The following is a 22,461-nucleotide window of genomic DNA, read 5'->3' as shown; positions in this document are numbered from 1 at the left end:
GGGTGGCAGATAGCTAAGTCCAAATGAGATTCTTCTCCAGATTGAGTTAAAAAAGTACCCGCTCCGGAATTTAAAAGGCATAAATCCAAGTTATCGATGACATCTTCGATAATCTTTCCTTGAATGTTGGAAGATTCGCTCCCCCAACGTCGGGAATGGCCGTTAAAATCCCCTACCAAAAGGAACGGGGTTGGTAATTGATGTATTAAGTTTTCTAGGTCATTTTTTGTGACCGTAGTAGATGGCGACAGATACAAGGAACAAACAGTTAAAGCTCTATTACAAGAAATGCGAGCCGCTATTGCCTCAAGGTTAGTGTCCAATTGGACCTGATTAAAAAGAAAATCAGAACGGATACAAAGTGCACTACCGCGACCTGTAGACCGCAATAAGCAGCTATACCCAGGCAATGATATATTTTTGTTAGGGCCTATAAGCGTCTCCTGTAAACAGATTGCAATAGGATTACTTTTCAAAAGGAGATGAAGTTCCTCTTGATTGGCATTAAGACCTCTGATATTCCATTGTATTATAGAAGCCATTAAAAAGGTTTAGTATTTTAAAAACAAATAAAACTTTATTCAGTGCCCGATCCTCCACCCCCCTCCGACGCAGGGTAGAACCGGTTTGATTCATCCATTTCCGATTCTCCACCCTCGTCAGACAAGAGGGAGAAAGGGTTTGTCAAAGAAATGAGCGATTTGTCTCCCTTTTTTATTCGGGTAGGCAAGTCAGGCCTGACCCTGGCCTTGGGAGACCTCGAGGATCTTCCCTCAGAGTTTGATCTTGGCGGGTGGGAGGAAAGATCCGATCTGCCGATCGAACCCGTCCGCCCAACCCCCGAAGACCCGGCCGAATGAGTGGAGGATTTTCTCCCCCATTTGGTTTGGGTTTTAGCGGCTTTATGCACGGCCGCCTGCGTGACGTTAGTGACGCCAGTCGAAACTGTTGTCTGAACCTTCACACTCTCGGCAACCGTAGTCGCCTTCTCACTGGTATCGGCAGCAACAGCCGCCTTTACTCCACCCTGGTTAATATTTGCCACGACAGTCTCAAGACGATCAATCTTTTTAATGAGAGTGTCCAAGATTGTAGTCACCTTAGTGAGAAAGCTCTCAAGAGACGAAGGTGTAGTCGGTGTCGCAGAAGGAGTACTAACAGCCCTGGCGTATGTGGACACCGAGGGCTGTGCCATCTGGGACATGACCTTTTGTTTCGCCTCACCGAAAGAGCATCCCTCCGTTGTTCTCATCTTTTGAATGGCTTCCTCCGTTTTCCACTGGGGACATTCTTTTGAAGCAGAGGAGTGTTTACCCCCACAGTTGTGACACTGTTTGGGTCCCTCGCATTCACCCTCATGTTTTTCCTTTGTGCAATCTCTGCACATTTCCTTCCCCCTGCAGTTTTTGCTACCGTGGCCAAACCGTTGGCAACGATAACAACGCAGAGGGGAAGGGATGTACAGAGAAACCGGAATACTTTCAAACAGAACAACAACTCTTTTGGGTGCAACAGCTGTACAGAAAGTTAGGAAGAGAGTGTTTGTTTCCACTCTCTTTCCTTCTTTATCCGTTCTGGACACTCTGTGAACGTCGATAACTCCTTGTGATGCCAACCCATCCTTCAACTCCGCACAGCTCATACCTTGGAAGTGGTATGAGCGTGCCACACCCCGAGAGGTGTTCAGGTACGAGTGGCTCGTCACGGAAATCGTGAAGGAGTTCGATCCAACGCTCAGGGCGGAACCATGGCGGGACAAAAGAAGATCCGATACCTTCCTGGTGGGGCAATCCACCAAGAAGCTACCATCCTTCTGACGTTTCACTGACTGAACTGATGAGGAAACCCCCTGAAACCACTTCTCGAGAATAAAAGGTGAAATCTTTCTTTGACTAACACTCTCAAAATGAACTATGAGGAATCGGGGCCAAGCGCCCCGTACCCCTGCTGCAGCAGCAGTAGTTCTAGATTCATCCTCGCTGTCAGAATCGGGTCTGTCCTTCCTTTTCTTGTTTAACAAAGTTAAAGATGTCATAACACGCAGGCTCAATGAGGTGGGAAATACACAGTCACCCTTGTGAGAGCCCCCGTGACAAGGGAAGGGCCTAAAACTGTCATTTGGCGTCGACCCAAACTAAAACCAAACGCATGTGCTTACGACTGAATACTAAGGTGTCAGCCATTCATCCCCTGGTCACACATGACAAACTCGGGATTCACCATACTTTAGAAAATAAGTGAAGAATTTTATGGGTGAGAAAAGGAAAGTAAAAGGACTTTGGGGAGGCAGAAATAGAGAAGAAACAAGAAAAAGAACCTAATTAGGTTCACGGCATCGAGAATGATGCGACCTTCTCTCTGAAGTTAGTAGAGAAGGCTCCCCCATCCACCACCCGGGGGACGCGCCTCTACGCCAATTAGGGGGCGCGAGGAGTGGGGTAAAGCTCTCAGAAAGAACATGATGGGTTTGAAGATGTAACCAGTGAGTTAGTTTGCCTGTTGTATTGTGGGTGGTACAGTGGAACACTCCTTTTAAGAACTTCACAATCGGAGAAAATCAGGTCTGAAAGATTAGGTTCTCTAAAATGGTTAATCTGCAAAAGTCAGTAAAACAAAAATCTAAGAAGCGGGGTATCAAAAAGCAGGATGTCTTTGGGGAAGATGAGGGGGGGGGGGGGGAGGGGCTTATAAGCAAGTTCCATGGTACGTATGTGTTCATGTGGTTCTTCCTCTTTGCTGTGGGTGGTATGCGTTGACGTGAAACGTCCTGATTTTGTTGTGGGTGGTATTAGTTCATGTGGTTCTTCCTCATTGTATTGTGATTAGTATGACTGTTCATGTGGTTCTTCCTCTTTACAGGCAGCCGTCATGGACACCAGTACTCGCCCCTCCAGCGCCAGCGCTGCCACCAGCGCCAGCGCTGCCACCACCAGCTCTGCCATCACCAGCGCAGCCACCACAAGCGCTGCCATCACCAGCGCAGCCACCACAAGCGCTGCCAGCACCAGCGCCGCCACCACAGGCTCCGCCAGCACCAGCGCCGCCAGCACCAGCGCCGCCAGCACCAGCGCCGCCAACGCCGCCACCACCAGCGCTGCCAGCACCAGCGCCGCCACCACCAGCGCTGCCAGCACCAGCGCCGCCACCACAATGTTCATGTGGTTCTTCCTCTTTACAGGCAGCCGTCATGGACACCAGTACTCGCCCTTCCAGCGCCAGCGCTGCCACCAGCGCCAGCGCTGCCACCACTAGTGGATGGTGTGACAATGGTTACCTCAAAAAATGATCACTGCCACGAGGAACAAAGCATTACAATTCGAAATAATTAACATTATTCCTAATTAGACCAATCAAGATGGCAGACAAATTTTAATTTTTAGAAAGTTCCTATCAGTTTTGAATGCACAGGACGCTGTCAAAAATTGGCTACCTAAAAATTAATTTGAATTTAATCATAATAATTAGTTAGAATATAGTTAAAAAGCTTATGTGGCTTTAAAAAATGTTGAAAAGAATGCATCTGTTAGTCACAATAAAAAAAAAACCTGTCCACACAACGGATTTCTGTGGTGAAGAATAATATTGGGTGCCGGTGGTAACTTTTAAATGAAGGTTGTTTGCTGATCAACACGAAAAAACGAAGATTGACGTTTTGGGATTTAAAAAATGATAATTAATTCAAAAATGAATCATTTTACGAAAAAACTTGGGAAAACAATGTTTGAGGTATATAGCACGCACACACAAAAGGATTTGAAAAAAACCGTACTCTTTCTATTTTTTTTTGCGTGTTTTTGTAACCACCTGAAAAACTCTTCAATTTCGGCCTTTTGGCTACTTAAGAAAAGACATCACATTTTTTTTTGTAAAACGTTGTCGGGCACCATGCATAATACAAAGTTATCTCTCAACTTGTGGCAAAACAACACTTTGTCATTTTTGAAGCGTGGTAACAAAAAAAATATTTTTTTTGCTTAAAACTGTTTTGTAGGTTGCCAGTATCACGCAGTTGTCACCACCACGTTTTCAAATTTGCGAATAGGCTTTTAATATGAAACAGAAATTTCACCATGCTAGTATACATTAATGTTAAACATGCTATACATTGACATCAAGTGCTTGTTTTCAAGCGTGGCATGTGAAATTATCGAATAAAAACGAAAAATAGGGGTTTTAAGTCACCTTGTCAACACAACGCAAACAAACCTTGGAAAACAAGGCCGAATAGAATGATATGTGTGATATCACCAAGAAAAGAAAAACTCAATAAACCATTTCGTATTGGTTTCAGTTAATTGTCCTGAATCATAATTCGATAATTCAAACGTTACAAACAAATCTTTTTCTTCAAGTAACGTGTCTCTCATAGCCACGCCACCATGTACATTTGAATATGAAAATATGATTGCAAAAATGTGCATAGGTATTTATAGATACGGTACCCCTTTAGAGATCGGATGTATTTTTGAAAAAGAGTTAAGTTTAAGAAAAATAATTGACTTGTGACTCGCATATATGTTGCTATCTGTGAAATTGAAATAAAGAAACGTTAGGTAACAAAAGGAGAAATGATGACGGAAGAAAATATAGGACAAAATGTAAAAAAATAAAAAAAAAAAATAAATAAAAATAGGTGGAGAGAGAGAAGATAGAACGAGAGAGAGTGAGAGAGAGAGAAAGAGAAAGAGAGTGAGTGACAGAGAGAGAGAGAGAAAGAGAGAGAGAGAGAGAGAGAGAGAGAGATTGGCAGACTATGGGAGAGAGGGGGAGAGAGAGACCGACAGAGTATGGGAGAGAGAGAGAGAGAGAGAGAGAGAGAGAGAGAGAGAGAGAGAGAGAGAGAGAGAGAGAGAGAGAGAGAGAGAGAGAGAGAGAGGCGAAGCAAAAAAGAAAGAACAAAGAAGAAGACAGAAAATTCCGAAGAACAAAATTCAGAAAAAAAAAACAGACAAGTCGAAGAGAAAGAAAGTGGATGCAGAGAAAGACAGACTAGGGAGTGAGTGAGAGAGAGAGAGAGAGAGAGAGAGAGAGAGAGAGAGAGAGTGAGAGAGAGAGAGAGAGATGTTGTGTGGACAAGTGTGAGAAAGAGAGAGAGAGAGAGGAGAGAGAGAAAGAGAGAGAGAGAGGAGAGAGAGAGAGGGTAAATGTAAATAAAAAAAAATTAAAAACAATTGTCCATGATCTGTTTACTGTCCATTGAGTGTGAAGCTGAGAGAAAGAGTGAGACTGAAGGAAAACAATAATAACTTAATAAGAATTAAAATGATTATAAAAATTTTTTTTTAAAAAAACTTCCGATATAAAAAAAACAAACGCACGCACATGTGTGATTAACAATGTCTGATCTCCTTAAAAAAAAAAAAAAAAAAAAAAAAAAAAAAAAAGAGAGCATCGGAGTGTGTTGATGTAAATTGTAATTGAGTACCATCGCACTGCCACCTAAGATACATTTACGATTGTTATCCCCCCAGGTTTTTATGTTATTAAAAAAAACTACACAGATTTACACCTGCTCTGCGATATTGCGTGTATAAGTTTGGAGAGTAAAGAAACCTTTGGTCAGAGATTATGGTCACGTGACTCTCGCATGATGGCGGACGCAAGTCAGATTCTGTTTGAAGTCGAGAAAGTTTTGAAAAAAAGAAAAAGCAGGAGGGTAAGTGTTTGTTTTTAGTTGTTATGCATTGCGAACGCCAATATCTTTATGTTGAATTACATCTGATCCATGATGAATTAGTAACAGAAGTTGAGTTTGCCATAATCGGCCTACTCGGCTTGCTTCACTGTGCCACGCTGTAAGTGTAACACTGAGCAATACAGACATTCGTTTTTTCCAAAGACTGTAGTGGCCTGGAACCAATTAGATGAAGAAACTGTAACCTCGGCATCGACCGAGAGCTTCAAGTCGGCGCTGGCAGTAGCCAGACGACGATAAAGAACTAGCTGCGCACCCACCACTCCGCTGCAACAATGCCAGACATCTGGATGACTTGTTCTACAAGTGCAGCGTAACAGACATATACAGATACAGATACTCGGCATTTCAACTTGACCAAGCCCAAAATGAAAATGTCCCCAAAATCAACAACTCTGAGTGTCAACTGAACAACAAAAGGTGCAGCAGTCTTTTCGTGACTGTTTGGGGCTGGATTCCGAGTTTGCCCCAAAGATCAGAATGTGTCTCTATTGTGTGAGAAATTACAACTCTTTGACTATCACAGGGTCTTGAAATAAGTGTGGCCAGTTTTCCCTGTTTTTCCCTGGACACTGACAACCGGCCTCGGACACAACGGGATGTTACCTGTATAGTACTCGCCGTTGTGCCCAGTCCAGGGCCCGTTGTGTATTATGTATTCAATTAAACCCTTATGTTATAAAAACATGTAGTAATTTGTTAATGATTTGCTTTTTGTACGAAAAGAACTATAGTTTTAAATTGAATTATTTTCTCATTGCTTTCCAGGGGAAAGAAGTTCTGGTAAAATGGAAAGGGTACTCTTCAAAGTAAGTATTACTAATATTCATGAATTAACTTGTGATCCCGTACTTATCATATCCTCAAATTGTTTTAGGGTGATATGGGTCGTGGTGGCCCATGGCTCCAAAAAGTATGGGTCATTTTTCAAAATGATGGGTCTTTATTTCTTCTCTGAATTATGCACTGTTCGTTTTGAATAAGGGCTATCAGATTCCTATGATCTCTCACTTCTTGTGAGAGGTCTGGCAGTCATCGCAAAGAGGGGTCTCGCGATTTCTCACCGGTCTCGTACTAGTAAGAGGTGTAGCATTACAGAAATTTGTAAGAGAACGATATAGGATGCGTAAACTCGACACACTTGATTGGAAATCAAAATCTTTTGGCGAACATTATTTTGCTTCTCAGCAGCCACTGTTTGGAATTCTTTGCCTTCCTCTATTCATCACTTTGCTTCCAAGGAATTTTTCTGCCATTCTTTGAAAACATCTCTTTAGAAAATATTTTGTTCGAGTCGTGTGGTCAGGTGTAAATGTGTTGCATTTTGTATGAGTATTGTAAAATTGTTGTGTTTGGATGTGTATGAGATGAGGAGGGGAGGGGGGGAATGTCCAGCGGGGTAAATGTCCATCTCCTAGGAGAGGAATGGGAATATGTGATTCTGTGCATGTATGCTTTTTTGTGGGTATTTGGTTGCCTATTCTGTGATAAACGTTTTTGTTTGATACTTATCGATTTTGCTGATAATTTTGTGTGTATATTATTATATGTGATAGGGACTGCATAAACCCACAACCTTGCAGATCTCTTGATTGGAGTAAACCGAGGTCAAAGTTTGGTCTGAAATGTAAACAAACACTGAAACAGCATGACGCTCGTCTCCGATTCAACTTCAATTTACTCAAGTTTCAGCAGTTGCGGGTGTGTCGCGTACGGTACAAACAGAATCAGAATGAAAAGACATTCATGCGTCAATATTATTCTAATTACGTCTCTTTGGGACATGGTTACGTCATGACTATCAGGGTGACAATGTCTACACATGATCATTAAGGCAAGGTGGGGCAACATGCATGCCTCAGGAGAAGGGCTATAACTCGGTGAAAAATGAGTTTTAAGGTCCAATATTTCACAGTGATGTTTGAAATTGGACAAAGTACAAATTAAAATAAAAAAATAAAAATCGTAAAAAATGCAAAGATGTGGGTTTTCGCAGTCGCCATCACATATATTGATATACTGTGCTTGGTGCATTACAGCATAGTTAATTATGTGAAGTAGCGCTCAATAAGTGTTCTTCTTTATTATTATTATTTGTTTGTTTAGGTTCAACTCTTGGGAACCAGAGAAAAATTTGCAAGGTGAGTTTGAACCTTTGTGTTAACTGTTTGTATGTCTTGACATTACAGACATGTTTGATCTCATTAGTTTTCAACAATAAAGAGACCTTGTTCTCAATGGGATGGAAGACAATAGGGGCAAAGGGGGTGAACAGGTATATATATATATATCTTCAGATTAGTTTTGAAGGAGTAAAACGACTTGCTTTCTAAATGTTAGCCTGGAGAGGATTTGATGGGCATTGTACTTTATTATACTGCTCAGCAGAAATCTGCCCAAATTCAAATTAAAACTACTTTTTCTTTACAATTACAGCTTAACCAATTGAGTTTACCTTTTCTCTGTTTCAAGATACTGGAACTGTGAAGCCTTCAAGACGGAGCAAGATTGGCAACAACGGAACAAAAGGAGTGCACAACAAGATTGACAACAAGGAGGAGACTAAGGGCATGCACAGTGTCGAGAGTCCTGCCAGACGTACAGGTCCTATTTCAAAGTAAGTTATCTGTTGTATGTTGGTTATAGTTTATGTGGTAATGAGATTCACTGGATGAATGGTTGAGTTCAAATCTTGTAAGTTCAGAAATTGTCTTGTTTTTTAATATTCAAACGGAGAGAGGGATTGTACTCCTTTTGGAGTACTTTACCCCAGAGTCAAGTCTGATCATCCAGCAAAGTTATAACCCAATATGCCAAGAAATGGGTTCTGAGGAGGGAAAAAAGTCAGGGCTCGAAATTAATAGGGCCCCAGGGCGCTCCGCCCCCAAAATGTGCACCCTGCCCCAAGAAATGCCATAGCTGGGGCCCATGCTGCCCTGGTTAAACTTCACTTTTCTAAGGTCATATCCCAGCTATTTCTCAACGGAACATATAATAATCATGTTGCATATATATATCAAATGAAGGGACAAAAACGTTAATTTCGAGCCCTGAAAGTTCATCGCTGACCCCCTTGCCAATTTCCATCAACTAGATATTTCGGCTGTCATTATACTCATCCACTTGCCAACACTCCAAAATCATTTTGACAATAGTCGAGTTCACACTTTCCAACAGCGGCAGGCTCTCGTCCGAAATCCCGCCTTAGCCGAGACAACTAGCGAGTGTTCAAAAGGTCTCGGTGAAAATAATATTTTCAAAATTTCGATCACCGCATCTCTAAAGGGTTGGAAGTATATCATGTAGAGATACAATTGAAGGCGGATTTTCACTGTTGTTTTGGTTTAGTTGATCTTCAACAGGACTTGTTTACAAGTGCGATTCGAATGCAGAGCCAAAGCTAGTAGTAACATGTTCAGTTCTGACCCAAATGACGATAAGCGAGATGAGAATACTACGTATCGCTTCTGCCGTTCTGGAAAGTGCCCCAGCTAAAGGAATTTCTGAAAGCGAGAAATCTCTCAACGTCTAGTGTTTTCACGCTCCTTGATGCCATGTTGAAAGAGGAAAAGGCACTCTTAACCAGATGAATGCAATTTCCACTAGAGTTAGTTTCACATTATCGCAGTAAACGCACGTGAGAAAGCGCGAGAAAAAACTCGAGTGTTTAGTCCCCTATTCCCATCCCGGATTTTTTTTAAACTTTGTTTTTCTTACAGGCTGAACATCTCCAATGTCAAGTTAAAGAAATGCGTCGAAGAACTAAAAGATGAATTAGAGAGGGTCCGAAGCGGAACAGAACACAGTGACAGACACGCCAATTACATGGAAGGTGGTCGCGCTCGCAGTAAGTTTTGCTTCAACTAAGTTCAAGATTACAATTGAAGACTTCAGAAGCAAACTGGTCTCACTCGACTTTTTTTAGTTTTGAGAAAATGGCCACTAAAGTTTATAGATTGTACATGTAAAAGAGCAATTTGAATTTTCCAATCACCAATATCACATGTTCTCACTTCTGTTACTCTTTTACTTAGAACGCTTTGACAATAAATAAATGTGACTTTATGTCTGTTGTTGTCTCCAAATTTCTGTTTTTAGATTAGACCAGTTTGCTTCTCAGGTCTTCAATTATTTCTGCAAAACGTGATAACATATATATTGTACCTTCAGGTCTTCTGACAGTCCTACAGACTTTAATAGTCTGTATGTGTGTTTGTCAGTTCAAGGTTAACGGCTTCGTTCTTAGCCGATTTTGTTGAAATGAATAGGGATTTTTTTCACTGAATTTTTTTCTCTCCTGGTTTTTACTTAGTTTTGAGTGCATTCTTTATGTTGTAATGGACTAGGAAAACCAACAATCTTGCAATCCCTCCCCCCCCGATGATTATTCACTAATTTCCTTCTGCCAGTAGATTCGTGCTCAATATGAAAATCAGATGCAGGGGTCCTATTATATCATCATTTATCATTTTCCTGAGATCAGGCTGTTTTCATTTCAGACCTCATTTTGACCTCGGTTTTCTCCAATCAGGGAGATCTGCAAGATTGTGGGTTTTCGCAGTGTACTTCACATATTATATCGCTGTTTGTTTTAATGCTGATGATCAAGGTTGTTTCATGCTCAGGGTTACTTAACCAAGGCACTCTTCTGGGCTTCGTAGCGGATGACCAAGAGCATGTCATAATGGACACCCTATTGACTATGTTCCCTTGTGATGACGTAGATAAGGTAAGTTTTGGAATGCCAACTCCAACATTTAGTTAAAGTGTATCTTTGACCTCCCCCAAAAATAACGATAATGACTGTTTTTCTCCCTTTTCTTGTTCAACTTGATGATAATACACGAGAGTTCGTCCCCAAATGTTGCAATCAAAGAAATGGCAGATTTTCCAAGTAACTACTTTGGAAAGCTCCAGAAAAAACGAAAGTGACGTCACAGGGTGACATGTTCCCCATTTTGTAAAAGGAAATCAAAAGACAGAACACCACCCTTTATTTTTTTTCCTCTTTTCTGTTTATGTGATCTTGCAAAGAAGACAACGCCGTCGGCATTGAAGTTGGAGACAGGAGAGATGATGAGCAAATAAAATGCAAAATAATATTGTATGAAGCATGGGCAGAAGTGATGCTGATGGTTCTCCTGACAGACAGATGTTTTGATCTTGCTTGGTTTTTCCAAGGGGGGCTTCTCTCACTTTTTTAAAATCCTCTCTTAATTTCCAATCTGAATAACAATTATTTATGTCTGTAGTTGATTCCTAAATGTTGTCTTTTGCAGTCACTGATCCACGTTGACTACTTGACACGCGTCATGCTTCCAGAGAGTATCCTGCGACTTGGTCGTGTGAGTATAATAAGTATTGTGCCCCTTCTTCACATGAGATAGAAACCTTACATTGGAACAAGTCATGGAGAGTTTAAAAAAAAGGGTAGATTTCATGTATTGCAACGACATCCTTGCTATTCATTCACCCTTCTATGATTTCATCGACAGCAACCACTTTGTTCTAGGTCACAACGCGAGCAGTCCAGTCCTCTCTCACACTGCGCAAAGTGCATAACTGACACTAAAAGCCATGCAATGCGAGTCAGTGTTGTGATTAGACCCACCGGACTGGGCTTTCAGCACGTTATAAAATTCTTTCATTAGCACATTAATGGCATAATCTTGTTTCTTTAAAATGATATTATTTTGTTTCCTAGGTACTTGAAAAAGAAAAGGAATCTAGCTGGCCAACTCCTCCAGAATCTCAAAAGTAAGTATCGTGTATTGTCTGTGCTACAGACTATTGCTGTTCTGTTTTGTTTAGAATTTCATTTTCTGTCACTTTAATTTACTTCTTTGGGCACCTTGTCAAATAGTTGATTACGCGGGTGACTCGAAAGCTGGTCCAAACGTTGCCCCGACTTCCGAGGGCATCATTGAGACCAATTCTCAGTCACACTTTGCGGTGGTGGGGACTGTAGTAGAGATGACCGATGTCTCTGATTTGGTTATACACCTTGACCCGTCTCGGACCTGAGTAGGTCAGATCCTGCATCAAGTATGTTTGTCGGTTTGTGGATAACTGCGTGAAATGAGTGCCAGTGGCATTGTGGGGACGCCCTGAGATAGTCTACGTTGTTATATCTTTTAGTTAGATAGATCGCACACAGTCCATGCATCCAAGGATACAAATAGATTTGATGGGAGTTCGTCCAGGTTTATTGTAGCCTGCAGCCATGTTGGAGTACACAATACAAACGTGTCACGTGGTACTGTGACGTCATGTAATTATGCATACATGTACACACATAGGCCTATATGTTACATACGTGATTTGCTGGGCGTTAAGCAAATATGAAATGAAATGAGTGCCAGTGAGCGACTATCCAAATGATTTACCTCCTTTATTGTTTGTATTTCAGGTCCGTTGTGGAAGATTCAGGCAGTGATCACAACCTGTACTCCAGTGAAGATGAGTGGCTTCCGAAGGTAGGACGTCCTAATTATCATCTCATTATAATATTACAGGGCTCGAAATTAACTTTGGCCCAGGTCACTCCACCCCAAGAAGTGCCATTGGTAGGGCCCATGCCGCCCTGGTAAAAATTCACTTTTCTAAGGTCATATCCTTGCTATTTCTCAACGGAATATTGTCATGTTGTATATGAAATGAAAGGATTTCCATTTCCTAGTTATTTGGACCATTTACAATGCTCTATAGTGAAAAAAACTATTGGTAGTGACAACGATTAACACTTTTGTTGTATTTTGGAAATATTTCGATAATATTTAATTTGGGCCCCAGCTTCTTTCTGCTCTCCCCAGCATTTTGTGTTGCTGGGCCACAGGCCCAGGAAGTTACTTTGGAGCCCTATTTTTATCAATGTGTGTACATTTGTGTGTGTTTTCGTTATCATTTTCGTTTTTTTACGTGGCGCCCACATGTGTGTGTTTTGTTTCACATTTCAAAGGCTCATAAACTAAAGCTTTGATTTTACCGAAAGCAGTTGAGTTAGATTTTGTTATTCATAATTTTGGAGACTCGGACCATGAGTCTGATCTATCAACCAAATCCACAAACTTGTGAAAGTAAAAAAAAAAACCCGTTGGCGAATGAAACAAGGAAATAATGGCTTGTTCAGAAAGAGCCTTGAAAGATTTAAATTTAACTTCAAGTGCAATGCTTCTGTTTCAGCGAGTTGCACCTCACTTGTGGGGGGAACTAATATTAACAACATAATCCGGATTTCTTCTCTTATTCACTTCTTTTCTATGTCGAACACTTCCGTACCTCACGAATTGCTTAATCTCCATCTAAGCTACACAATTTGCCAAAACTGCTTGAACTCGTGTGAAAGCCCAAAAAACGAAAGTAGGATTACGTCATAATCGGTGTGGAGACACGCCCCCTTATGTCCCATAATGCCCGATTCATATCTCTTAAAGGCCATAATGTATAGCCTAGTTTGTATGACAATTACAGGCGGGGATGGAAGGGAGGGTCATTTGGTCGTGAGGTACGGTAAGTGTCCTAATAGAAAGTAAATTAGGAATATAATTTATCATTCTTTCTGTTTCCAACTTGTAACAAAGTTAAGTTTTAAAAAATCATGGATCAGAAGATGGCAAAGAATTTTTTTTTCCTTATGTTGCCATTGTTAGAAACAGCAAGTTTAAAAGTATAATGAGATATTGCCGAAATCATAATGTTGTGCTAATGAGATTTATTTTTAAACTTTTGTTTTTTCCTAGAATCCAAGAAAAGGATCTGAACCATCTGATTCTGATGACAGGTAAGAGGAGCACACACTATACATTTTTGAATGCCACAAGACACATTTCATTCATGATGATTGAAAATGGGGGTAGCATATTTGAAGAAGAGATTTGGGGGGGGGGGGGGGGTGATTGGAATTGGACATGTCCAGAAAAATATTGACATTACCCATTGCAGTGCAGGGAAAAAGTAAAACCTATTGGAAAGCAGTTTCTTTTCTTTGGGAGGGTTAATGACTCGTTGACTTTATCTAGCCGAATCATTGGCTGCTTTGAAATTTTCAAGAAAACTTTTCATACAGAACCAGATTCTCTCCATTACAGTGGTTTGTTGGCAGCAGTGTTCAGCAGGTCCGCCATGGTCATGCCCGTCGACTTGACATTATCGGACAAATGTTTTCGTCCACGTTTGCGACCATCCTCAACTGCCCTGCATGATCGTGGGGAAATTGTCGATTTACGTGGCTGAACCATGCCAGTTTTTACCCTTTGAAAGGAGAGGCTCCGTTGGGGGCAAGCGAGGTTCTCAATTGTTCTTTTGACATTTGCTTTGTGTTTTCTACCAGATATACGATTAGTTTCCCCAGGCTCTTGGTCTCAAACACCTGGATATTTTTCTCTGTCTCTGCCAGCAGCGTCTACGCCCATACAGGAGGATGGAAAAATGTACTAGCTGTAGATTGCTTGTTTTGCTATGTATAGCCTGATCATAATGCTTGCTAAAATCTATAGTAATGGTAAGTTGTCCCTTACTTTGGTAATTTATGTTGCAGTTACCATGGGCTTTGTAGGTCACGGCCAAGGAAAAAGATGAAACGAGTGAAGAGGTTAGTTGGCTTCTATCCTTTCAACTAGTGTCCTTTTGTTTGCACTTAGGTAACTCTATGTTCCCTTCATGTTCGAAGAACGGGGAGGTCCTGCCGACTTTCTGCATGTTTTTGTTTTTGTTGTTTGAATGTATGTATTACGCACTATCACATTTCCATTTAATAACTCTGGAAGGCATGTTTATGCATACATGTGTAAATCAAAGCACAGAATGTATTATTTAAGGCTTAATTTATAAATGTAGGTCAGTATCTTTCTTAAAATTGCTAAACCAGTAATTTTTTGTTTCATCAGGAGTTATTCGCCGTCACCTGGGAAATGTCCTGAAAAGCTTAAGTCTGTGGTGGCAGAAAAGTCGAACGACATGGAAGGTAGGTTCCCTTGATTTGATTTTATCCGTATTTTTTAAAATTAAATTTTGAGGTGGGGTATAATTATATAGTGTAGGTTTAGGGAATTGGGAGATGAAGTTAGGTGCCAATATTGTGGAATTATTCTATAATAGGGTGGTAGTATTTGGCAATTTATGCCTGTTTTTATTGTTAATTTAACAATATTTTCATTCCTTTTATACTGTTTATTAAATCTGGTTTCGAAAAGTTGAGGTCAAGCCTCTACGTTGCCAGCATCTCCCAATTTTATGGCCTGTAAACATGGTTCATCAATGGGGTTAGTGACATGCCTCCAATGTTATTTTTGGTTTTTAATGGGCAGTGTGGGGACGCCCTGAGATAGTCTACGTGATTTGCTGGGCGTTAAGCAAATATGAAATTGAAATTGTGTGGTCCTGATTTGGCCTTCATGGTCTGTGGGAGCCCCAAAGCACTCAATAACTATACCTATCATGAGAGGCTCTGTTGTCCTCATTTGGTCTTCATGGTCTGCGGGAGCCCCAAAGCACTCAATAACTATATCTATCATGAGAGGCTCTGTTGCCTTCATTTGGTCTTCATGGTCTGCGGGAGCCCCAAAGCACTCAATAACTATATCTATCATAAGAGGCTCTGTGGTCCTCATTTGGTCTTCATGGTCTGTGGGACTATATCTATCATGAGAGACTCTGTGGTCCTCATTTGGTCTTCATCGTCTGCGTGAGCACTCAATAACTATATCTATCATGAGAGGCTCTGTTGTCCTCATTTGGTCTTCATGGTCTGTGGGAGCCCCAAAGCACTCAATAACTATATCTATCATGAGAGGCTCTGTGGTCCTTATTTGGTCTTCATGGTCTTCGGGAGCCCCAAAGCACTCAATAACTATATCTATCATGAGAGGCTCTGTTGTCCTCATTTGGTCTTCATGGTCTGTGGGAGCCCCTAAGCACTCAATAACTATATCTATCATGAGAGGCTCTGTGGTCATTTGGCCTTCATGGTCTGTGGGACTATATCTATCATGAGAGGCTCTGTTGTCCTCATTTGGTCTTCATGGTCTGTGGGAGCCCCTAAGCACTCAATAACTATATCTATCATGAGAGGCTCTGTAGTTATTTGGTCTTCATGGTCTGTGGGAGCCCGAAAGCACTCAGTAGCTATATCTATCATGAGAGGCTCTGTTGTCCTCATTTGGTCTTCATGGTGTGCGGGAGCCCCAAAGCACTTAAAAACTATATCTATCATGAGTGGCACTGTTGCCAAAAGTTTACTCGACGTAAAACGATGTAAACAAATTTATAATATTCAACTTTTACTTGAAAACGAAAGGTAATTATGGATCAATTGCCTGCAGGCCCCTACTGTCCAAAATCTATGCAATTCATTTTTGAGTCACTTGAGAAAAAGTGACTCTATGTAATCGGTCAGTGTTAGTCTGTCCGGCCGGCTGTCCGGCCGGCCGGCCGTCCGGCCGGCCGGCCGGCCGTCCGGCCAGCCGGCCGGCCGTCCGTAGACACCACCTTAACGTTGGACTTTTCTCGGAAACTATCAAAGCGATCCGGCTCATATTTTGTTTAGTCGTGACCTCCAATGACCTCTACACTTTAACGATGGTTTCGTTGACCTTTGACCTTTTTCAAGGTCACAGGTCAGCGTCAAAGGAAAAATTAGACATTTTATATCTTTGACAAAGTTCATCGGATGTGATTGAAACTTTGTAGGATTATTCTTTACATCAAAGTATTTACATCTGTAGCCTTTTACGAACGTTATCAGAAAAACAAGGGAAATAACTAGCCTTTTCTGTTCGGCAACACACAACTTAACGTTGGGCTTTTCTCGGAAACTATAAAAGTGACCGGGCTCAAATTTTATGTGAACGTGACTCCCAGTGACCTCTACACTTTGACGTCTGCTTTGGTGACCTTTGACCTTTTTCAAGGTCACAGGTATGTCTTGAAGGAAAAAAATTGAAATATCATATCTCTGAAACTATTCATCGGATTTGATTCAAACTTTATAGGATTATTCTTTACATCAAATTATTTACATCTGTATTGTGTTGTGAATAGCAATTTCTTCCTGTCCATCTGATGCCTCATATAATATTCAGAACTGCGAAAGTGACTCGATCGAGCGTTTGCTCTTCTTGTTATAATTTTGTTTTGTTTTGTGTTAACAGTTCATCATCCCTCCGATGGTTCCTGTGCTGATGATTCGTGCCCTGGACCATCGTGCCCATCTTCGTTGCAGCATCCCTCCAGTGAATCCTGCCCATCTTCGCTGCAGCATCCCTCCGGTGATTCATGCCCATCATCACTGCGACATCCCTCCAGTGAATCGTGCCCATCATCGCTGCGACATCCCTCCAGTGAATCGTGCCCATCGTCGCTAAAACATCCCTCCTGTGAATCCTGCCCTAGGACATCACAATTTCGGATTAAAACCACAAGGGTACGACAACAGATGGCCAACGCCAAAAGGCACAGAAAGCGTGCAAGTTGCGTTATGGAAAATTGTCCCGCCGAAGTAGTAAATCTTGCCAGACATTTCCAACAGGTGCACAAAGACATTCCTCGTTTTGAGGCAAGAAGACTGATTGCAGATCACAAGAAGTCGCCCAAAAGGCGATACAGACTTTATTATTGCAATGTAGAACAGTGTCAATGGCAGGGAACTCGTCTAGATAGACACATGGTTTCGAAGCACCAGATGGAAAAAGCGAATGCAAAAGTCTTGGCTAAATCCATTAAAAAGTCATGCTCCCTCAGTGAACCTGTTCTTGGAAAGAACATGCATACTGCGAAGTCGCTCTCAAGCTCGTTTTCAGTTTGGTTTGCATCACTTGAAGGGGGGAATTTCATCCCTGACTTTCTGGATGATCACAAACGAACACAAAAGAAATCACAAAACCAAAGAAGTCAGCAAATGGTTCACACGGTGCTCGAATTATGTCTGGGAAAGAAGGAATTTCACTCATCATGTCTTGAGCAACTTAAGACAATTGGCAGGTCAACAAACGGAAAGAAATCTGTCGCAGAACAAATTCACGAAGACCGATCCTGGGGAACGGTAAAAAACTACCTCAATGCGTTTTCTCACTTTGTGGACTATCTGGAGTCCATGAGCCCTCCTTTACTGGACCAGTCTAGCTTTGCGTCGATTAGAACGAACCTGAAAGGTACTCTTCAGTCAATAACTAAAATGGCCCTCGAAGAATTACAGCGCAGGAAACTGAGTGATCGGCACAGAGTTGTTGACTTTGATGATGTCGCACAGTACCGAAGGACACGAGTTGCAGAAACATTGATAAAGTCATGCGACATTGATGAAACAGACCCTGAGGCTGCAGACAAGGTGCACAGAATAGCACGACACCTACTGTTACAAACAGCCCTTCCAAATTGTAAGAGAACTGGAGTCTTTGCAGATTTGAAAGTTTCAGATGTAAGAGAAGCAGTGCAGGAGGAGGATGGTTTTGTTATCTTGGTTGCAGAAGGGAAAACATTTAGAGTATCCGGAGCAGCCGGCATTTTCTGTTCAAAAAAAGAATATGAGCTCCTAACCAAGTACATCACGGAGCTGAGACCACACCTCAACCCACAGACGGAGCAAGTATTTTGCAGATCTTCAGGGGAACGAGCTGACGTTGGAGAGATCGGTGATTTCCTCAAATCAGCTTGGTTTGATTTTGGAGCTATCGTACACAAGGATGTAGGTGACATCACTTTTACCTTACTTCGAAAAACGGTTGTATCAAAATCTAGACAGGAAGGTGTGTCGAGAGAAGAGAAGGAGCAAATGGCTGTCCATATGGATCATGATCCCATTACTGCTGATAAACACTATGACGTCTCTACTGGTGCCAGGATGACGGCAAACTTCCGACAGATCTTTGAACGATTTCATGACCCTCTGGAATCAGATGATGAAGAAGTTGTGCTGCCATCAAGCAGACTAACGAGCTCTGAGAATGAGCCAAACATTGGGAGTGGGCCTAGCAAAAGCATGAAATTGAAAACGATTGAGACAGTTGACTTGCAAACAAAATGCAAACAAATAAGAACAGGAAGCACAGAAAGTGCTCGTAATTGTACTTTCGGTAAGCCCGATGTCTTTTCCACTGAAGATAAATTCAGGCTTTTCCGATGCTGCTCTGATCTGATTAACGAAGGGAAGAAGCGACCAGGAGAAGCAGGCGTTACAAAAGCACAAATTATCATGCAGATAAACTCAGCTGGTCCCAACTTCTCTGACCTTTTTCAAAAGTATTCAATCGCTCAAATATGCAACAGAGTCAGGTGTGAGATACGCAAACAGAAATGTTGAAAATGGTGTCGAAATATGAATATTTGTGCTTTTTTAAACAGGGTGGGGTTGTGGTGACAGTGTTGCAATGCAGTAAAACTAATTTGACCTTTGTCACAATGATGTAAACAGGGTGGGGTTGTGGTGACAGTGTTGCAATGCAGTAAAACTAATTTGACCTTTGTCACAATGATGTAAACAGGGTGGGGTTGTGGTGACAGTGTTGCAATGCAGTAAAACTAATTTGACCTTTGTCACAATGATGTAAACAGGGTGGGGTTGTGGTGACAGTGTTGCAATGCAGTAAAACTAATTTGACCTTTGTCACAATGATGTAAACAGGGTGGGGTTGTGGTGACAGTGTTGCAATGCAGTAAAACTAATTTGACCTTTGTCACAATGATGTAAACAGGGTGGGGTTGTGGTGACAGTGTTGCAATGCAGTAAAACTAATTTGACTTTTGTCACAATGATGTAAACAGGGTGGGGTTGTGGTGACAGTGTTGCAATGCAGTAAAACTAATTTGATCTTTGTCACAATGATGTAAACAGGGTGGGGTTGTGGTGACAGTGTTGCAATGCAGTAAAACTAATTTGACCTTTGTCACAATGATGTAAACAGGGTGGGGTTGTGGTGACAGTGTTGCAATGCAGTAAAACTAATTTGACCTTTGTCACAATGATGTAAACAGGGTGGGGTTGTGGTGACAGTGTTGCAATGCAGTAAAACTAATTTGACCTTTGTCACAATGATGTAAACAGGGTGGGGTTGTGGTGACAGTGTTGCAATGCAGTAAAACTAATTTGACCTTTGTCACAATGATGTAAACAGGGTGGGGTTGTGGTGACAGTGTTGCAATGCAGTAAAACTAATTTGACCTTTGTCACAATGATGTAAACAGGGTGGGGTTGTGGTGACAGTGTTGCAATGCAGTAAAACTAATTTGACCTTTGTCACAATGATGTAAACAGGGTGGGGTTGTGGTGACAGTGTTGCAATGCAGTAAAACTAATTTGACCTTTGTCACAATGATGTAAACAGGGTGGGGTTGTGGTGACAGTGTTGCAATGCAGTAAAACTAATTTGATCTTTGTCACAATGATGTAAACAGGGTGGGGTTGTGGTGACAGTGTTGCAATGCAGTAAAACTAATTTGACCTTTGTCACAATGATGTAAACAGGGTGGGGTTGTGGTGACAGTGTTGCAATGCAGTAAAACTAATTTGACCTTTGTCACAATGATGTAAACAGGGTGGGGTTGTGGTGACAGTGTTGCAATGCAGTAAAACTAATTTGACCTTTGTCACAATGATGTAAACAGGGTGGGGTTGTGGTGACAGTGTTGCAATGCAGTAAAACTAATTTGATCTTTGTCACAATGATGTAAACAGGGTGGGGTTGTGGTGACAGTGTTGCAATGCAGTAAAACTAATTTGACCTTTGTCACAATGATGTAAACAGGGTGGGGTTGTGGTGACAGTGTTGCAATGCAGTAAAACTAATTTGATCTTTGTCACAATGATGTAAACAGGGTGGGGTTGTGGTGACAGTGTTGCAATGCAGTAAAACTAATTTGACCTTTGTCACAATGATGTAAACAGGGTGGGGTTGTGGTGACAGTGTTGCAATGCAGTAAAACTAATTTGACCTTTGTCACAATGATGTAAACAGGGTGGGGTTGTGGTGACAGTGTTGCAATGCAGTAAAACTAATTTGATCTTTGTCACAATGATGTAAACAAGTATTCTGTGGTGACAGTGTTGCAATGCAGTAAAACTAATTTGACCTTTGTCACAATGATGTAAACAAGTGTTCTGTGGTGACAGTGTTGCAATGCAGTAAAACTAATTTTATCTTTGTCACAATGATGTAAACAAGTATTCTGTGGTGACAGTGTGGCAATGCAGTAAAACTAATTTGATCTTTGTCACAATGATGTTAACAAGTGTTCTGTGGTGACAGTGTGGCAATGCAGTAAAACTGATTTGATCTTTGTCACAATGATGTAAACAAGTATTCTGTGGTGACAGTGTGGCAATGTAGTAAAACTGATTTGATCTTTGTCACACACAGTGACATAAACAAGTATTCTGTGGTGACAGTGTGGCAATGCAGTAAAACTAATTTGATCTTTGTCACAATGATGTAAACAAGTATTCTATGGTGACTAAATCTGGTTTCGAAAAGTTGAGGAAAATATGAAATGACAGTGTGGCAATGCAGTAAAACTGATTTGATCTTTGTCACAATGATGTAAACAAGTTTGTTCTGTGGTTTCCATGTGGCAAATCTAATTTGATCTTTGATGGGTTATTGCTTTACAGCCAGTTTGTCACAATGATGTAAACAAATATGTTCTGTAGTGACAGTGTGGTAATGCAGCACAACAGCTATGCTTTGTACGGTTTTCTTCTTGGTGTCACAATCCTACAAAATTTTCAAGAAATATTATGATGTTGATAGTTTGAAAGTGCTATTTTAGAATGAAAGATATCAACTTGGTTTCAAAATTTGAGTTTTGGGACTTGACTTGAGTTAATATCATTATCATTGTCAATAGTTATATTTTTTATGATTTTCACAGAAAACAACAACACCATATTTTTATTGTTACGTTTTTCAGACCTATTTTTATCTATGGCGAAAGCCATAACTTTTAATGGATATTTTCATGTCAACATTATGCAGAAGGAATAATTTTTGTTTGTTTGTTTACTTAGCATACTACCACAAGCATTACTAATGCATCTATGCTTGGTGAAAATAGTCAGAGAACATCCTTGACCCTCCTAAACAAAAATGCATTGACATAAGCCACAAGGCCGTCCACTGGTAACTTGTGGTGAACCTGCCTACTTCATTATCTTATTCTGGTTTCAACATGCAGGACAGGCTTTCTTTTGCAGCTTGAGCAAAATAAACCGTTTAAATGGAAGTTCAACCCACCCCCATCCAGCTTTAATCACATTTTTTTCTCAGATCTTTACCAAATTTTGTGGGAAAGTCAATTGTCCCACACTGAATTTCATTACATACTTTTCAGAAAAACAAGAAGGAAACCCTTTTGACAGTTAAAACTGTTACATTCCTTTTTTTAATCCAATCACGATGAACATTCTGTGGATACACCAATTTCCCCACACAAAATTTCACTACATATTTTTTAAAGGAAAAACATAACTTTTGGCGGATGAAAAGCGTTTCATTCCATTTTTATCCAATCTTTATGAAATTGTGTGTGTACTAGTAGGTCAATTGTCCCAAATTGAATTATAGTACATTTACACACTTTTCAAGAACAAAAACAAAATTTTGGCAGTTAACAACCCCTAAACCCCATGCTTGTGACTGTTGCATCCTTATACCAAGTAACAGGATTTACTGACTCGTACCCAAAACATGGAGATTCAGCGCACAGGGCTCAAAATTAATGGGGGGGGGGGGGGGGGGGACAGGGTGCTTCGCCCCACAAATTTGCACCCCGCCCCAAGA

The 22,461-nt window shown here is 41.1% G+C and overlaps 3 protein-coding genes across 3 annotated transcripts; all 3 read left to right on the top strand.

Annotated features, from left to right (window-relative positions):
* Window positions 1–1,906: 1,906 nt before the first annotated feature.
* On the top strand, window positions 1,907–3,252 carry LOC138979552 (uncharacterized). The gene is made up of 2 exons (XM_070352265.1): window positions 1,907–1,981; window positions 2,860–3,252. Exons 1-2 carry the CDS (start codon window positions 1,907–1,909, stop codon window positions 3,250–3,252), a joined length of 468 nt encoding a protein of 155 aa, XP_070208366.1.
* A 1,449-nt stretch (window positions 3,253–4,701) lies between these two features.
* LOC138980911 (uncharacterized) lies at window positions 4,702–10,482 on the top strand. The gene is made up of 5 exons (XM_070353775.1): window positions 4,702–6,504; window positions 7,802–7,836; window positions 8,168–8,312; window positions 9,415–9,542; window positions 10,321–10,482. The coding sequence occupies exons 1-5, from the start codon at window positions 6,398–6,400 to the stop codon at window positions 10,458–10,460; spliced, it is 555 nt and encodes a 184-aa protein (XP_070209876.1). The 5' UTR covers window positions 4,702–6,397; the 3' UTR covers window positions 10,461–10,482.
* A 496-nt stretch (window positions 10,483–10,978) lies between these two features.
* On the top strand, window positions 10,979–20,958 carry LOC138979551 (uncharacterized). Its single transcript, XM_070352264.1, has 9 exons — window positions 10,979–11,040; window positions 11,400–11,452; window positions 12,105–12,171; window positions 13,435–13,475; window positions 14,232–14,285; window positions 14,581–14,657; window positions 16,843–17,580; window positions 18,106–18,374; window positions 20,932–20,958. The coding sequence occupies exons 1-9, from the start codon at window positions 11,008–11,010 to the stop codon at window positions 20,956–20,958; spliced, it is 1,359 nt and encodes a 452-aa protein (XP_070208365.1). The 5' UTR covers window positions 10,979–11,007.
* The last annotated feature ends 1,503 nt before the right edge of the window (window positions 20,959–22,461 follow it).

Source organism: Littorina saxatilis, linkage group LG11 (genome assembly GCF_037325665.1).
Source record: "Littorina saxatilis isolate snail1 linkage group LG11, US_GU_Lsax_2.0, whole genome shotgun sequence".
Classification (NCBI taxonomy): Eukaryota; Metazoa; Mollusca; class Gastropoda; order Littorinimorpha; family Littorinidae; genus Littorina; species Littorina saxatilis.
This window is presented reverse-complemented; position numbering and strand designations above follow the sequence as displayed.